At 41.1% G+C, this 3,617-nt stretch overlaps 1 protein-coding gene across 1 annotated transcript in view; it reads right to left on the bottom strand.

Annotated features, from left to right (window-relative positions):
• WLS (wntless Wnt ligand secretion mediator) overlaps nt 1-3,617 on the bottom strand; it is a 104,090-nt gene that overhangs the window by 33,195 nt on the left and 67,278 nt on the right. Inside the window, exon 3 of the mRNA XM_019528418.1 lies at nt 1,959-2,083. Within this exon, the coding sequence (XP_019383963.1) occupies nt 1,959-2,083 (125 nt within the window). The remainder of the gene's footprint in view (nt 1-1,958; nt 2,084-3,617) is intronic.

The raw sequence follows: 3,617 nt of genomic DNA, 5'->3' as shown, positions 1-3,617 counted from the left end.
AACAATTTAAAAACAGGAGCTAAATAGAGCCCAGAAATATCCGCAGGTGCACACCACTCACCCGTAACCTCCTTCAGTTCTCTCCCTCTCCCCACAATACAAACATGCTCTAGTCTAGCCCATCTTAAAATCAAATCAGATCCATATTTGACCCCTCTCTAACTTCATCTACCCCACACAGGAATAGTAGACAGCATGAAGTCCTCTACGCCAGTTCCTTTTTAGGCTACTTTCAAACTGGCTTCTAACACTTCCCTCCTCCCTTGAAGTCTCAAAGCCTTCAATCTCTTCCTAGCTCAACTCAAAGCCATTTTCTCCACCTTTGTCCTTCCTACTCCTTCAATATAGTCAGCCAGACTCCTTTTCAAATGTTATCCCATCATGATTTTCATAACTCAGCCCTTTCCAGATTCTCTTCTCCTACAGCGTCATCAATGCTTAATTCCTAAAGGAACGTCTTCACCCTTGCTTTTCTTTGCAGGGTCTCTGAAGGCTTCTGTCTCCCTCTTCCTCCTCTACACCTAGTCTCTGGGCAAGTCTCATTTCACAATACAAGCTACTCAAAGTGAAATTGGACATCTCAGATGCCAAGAGCAGGCACAAGGACTGCAGTCAATTATCTTCCAAATATTAAGATTAGAAAATAGTAGTTATCTCCTTCTCTTCCTTTCTTTGCTACTATCTCTACTGAACTTCAGGTACCCCCTTCAACAACCTAGTCCAACTCACAATAAGTAGAGTAGTGGTGCATCTCTCACTGCACACAAACTTTATTAACAGTTTTGTTTTTCTTTTTTGTCCACAACCTCCTTCACCCTTCCAGATGATTAAATCCATTTTTAAAGTAAATCTGCACCACCTTTTTATATTTAAAAGTGTTGTCTGTGTTCTACTGATCCTAATTTCATCCCTTAGAGCAGGGGTTTTCAACCAGGGATACAGGTACTCCTGGCGGTATTTTGGAAGGCCCCAAGGGGTACGGGGCAGCAATGTGGAGAAGCCACTGGCACTTCTGGTTTTGCAGCTGTAAGGCATGTGGGGGGGATCATCCTGCTTGTCAACCAGCCACCAAGGGACACCCCCCTGCTTCAACCAGCTGCTGGGGGTACCTCAACCAAAGAAGGTTGAAAACCTCTGCCTTAGAAAGATCTATTTAAAATCAAAACAAATGAAAAAGCCCCTCAGACACGTGCCTTTGTTTGGAGCTTTTAATGTCCCATTCATTGGCAGCATTCCCTTCTGCACCTCTTACTTATTTACTGCATACACAACAGTCAACAGAAAGTGAGGGTGTTACTTTGTATTTGGCTAAAGTTGACTTTGAAACAAGATAGCAAGGCACAGACTAAAAAGATACAACAGCTAGAAATGATCCTCCATAACTGATTCAGAATTATAAATCACCCTCAAAATTATGCATTCCTCCAGTTTAAAACCACATCAAACATTAACAGGAATATTGTAAGTAAGTGAGACTTAAGTAGAGCTATAAAGCACTTTAACTGTCATTAAAAAGAAAGTTCCTGTTGTTACAGTAAGTGTCACTAAAATAAAGGCAGTAGCTCAAATTAGATGTTCCTTTCTATGCTTTTTATACCCATTTCTGCTCCCCACTCCTTAACTCAAATAGCTTGAATATGTTACTAAAAGAATTCGTTTACTTAAACTCCTGTAACCCCCTTTCAAGCATTTCTGAGTGCCATAGTCACTGATGAGTTGAGATGCATGTGACAGAGGCTGGGTTCTCCCCCACCCCTGACTATTTACAGAGGCATGAAAAAGATAAAGGCCACATTTTCAGAGCAGCAACATGCAGCTTTGGGTGCACAGTATTCAATTATGCTGAGCTCCTGCAGCTGGGTTAGAAATTACACAGACTTTGAGAAAGCCAATTGCTGCTTTGAGGGTGCGGCTGGATAGTTCAAACAAAAAACCTTGCAGGGATCACCAGGACTTACTTTTGGAGAATGAAAGGCGCATTTTAGTTTTCGTGTCTCTATCGCATGTGCCATTTCTTTCCATTCACTGGACATGTCATCACGATATGCCAAGGACACATCAAGCGTAATCTCTGCATTATCTTCTGCAAAAGTAAAGAAACAGTTGAATTTGTTATGGAAGGAAGGAGCATCAGACAGTTGGAGCAGAATCTAAATATTTAAAGCCACTGCAAGAAGAGGTGCTGATGTACCTATGGTGACAGAAATCCCTGCATTCAAACTCATATGTCAGAAACATCCTACTTTAGACGTTCACCTGCTTTCCAGCAGAGTTGTACAAGTCAGAGATGCCAAATCTTCATTGGTGTACTTGGTTTCCTTTTGTATGATTGCTACCTCAATGTGGGCTGTAAGGCACATATATATGCCCAGCACCCTGTATTAAGGCCCCAGGTAGCCAAGGAAATCAACGTTTACGTAACAAGTTAGAGCCACATTAGTCAGATATGGCCACAGGGGATCAAGGATAGGACCTGAGAGGAACTCTCCTCAACAAATTAGTAGAAGTTTTAAGTATAAAATAGCTCGAGTGAATGAATAGAAGCCTTGAAAAAGGCTACTCCCATAGTCCTAATTTTGACAAAGGAACCAGAATTTAGTCAACACTTGTTGACTTGGCAGACACCACCAAACACACAAAATATATCACGCAGAGAAGGACTGAAATCATGCCACTGGTGGGAGCTTTGTGAGTTGGTACACAAGCTTACACCTGATGTCCCCCGCCCCCCCCACCAGGCTCTCCTGTTCCTAAGCATGTCATACAGCAGAATTAAGAACTGGCCAAACATTAGAAAATGGCTTTGACAAGTTTTTCACAAGTGTCCATTGTTGAATATGAGAAAAAATGTTTGAGAGATTTTTTTCAATTAAAACGAGAAAAATCAAAGTAATTCACAGGAAGAAAAATAATTTCTTCATCAGCTCTAATCAAACTCCTCTGACTTCAAAGACAAAACGGTCCCTTGGACTACTGCTAATTAGTACTAGACAAGATAGCCTGCAAATTACTTATCATAAAACAGCACAGGCTATATGGGCCTTGATGGATGAAGTTTTTTTTTTTTTAATCAAGTCAGGAGGACATCCTTTGTGAAGTCTTGCATACATAATACTAATCCCATGCAGACTGACTGCAATCAGACTCTGAGAAGTTTTTTTTCTTTTTCTTTTTTTTAGAACTGCTGGAGAGCAGTTAGTTATTCCAGTTTCGGCTAGTTTTAACTTTATGGACACACCTAACTATATGTATTGCATACTAGTAAGAAGGGAGCTTTTATACCCCTGACTACTAATTTGACTATCCAAATGAAGAAAATGGATGTCCTTTGGCTGCTCATACTTGTGGAGATTAATGAATTTTAGAACTTTCTCCCCCCTACAGGTTTAGTAGTTAGAGGGGCAACATGGAGCAATGCCTTTATTCAGTTTTAGACCTGCCACCAGCTCACTACTGTAATACCAAGCATCACAGAACCAGGAGGGATGTGACAGACACCAGTATGATGACCTGGGGTTCCAGCATAGTCATATGTAGTTTTAATGTTCTCCAAAGACCACGGCCCTTGTACGGTAGTCCAAATATACACCTCATCCTATTCTGAATATGTCTGCAAC

The sequence above is a fragment of the Gavialis gangeticus genome, unplaced genomic scaffold (genome assembly GCF_001723915.1).
Source record: "Gavialis gangeticus isolate Ggan-Ray unplaced genomic scaffold, GavGan_comp1, whole genome shotgun sequence".
NCBI lineage: Eukaryota > Metazoa > Chordata > Crocodylia > Gavialidae > Gavialis > Gavialis gangeticus.
This window is presented reverse-complemented; position numbering and strand designations above follow the sequence as displayed.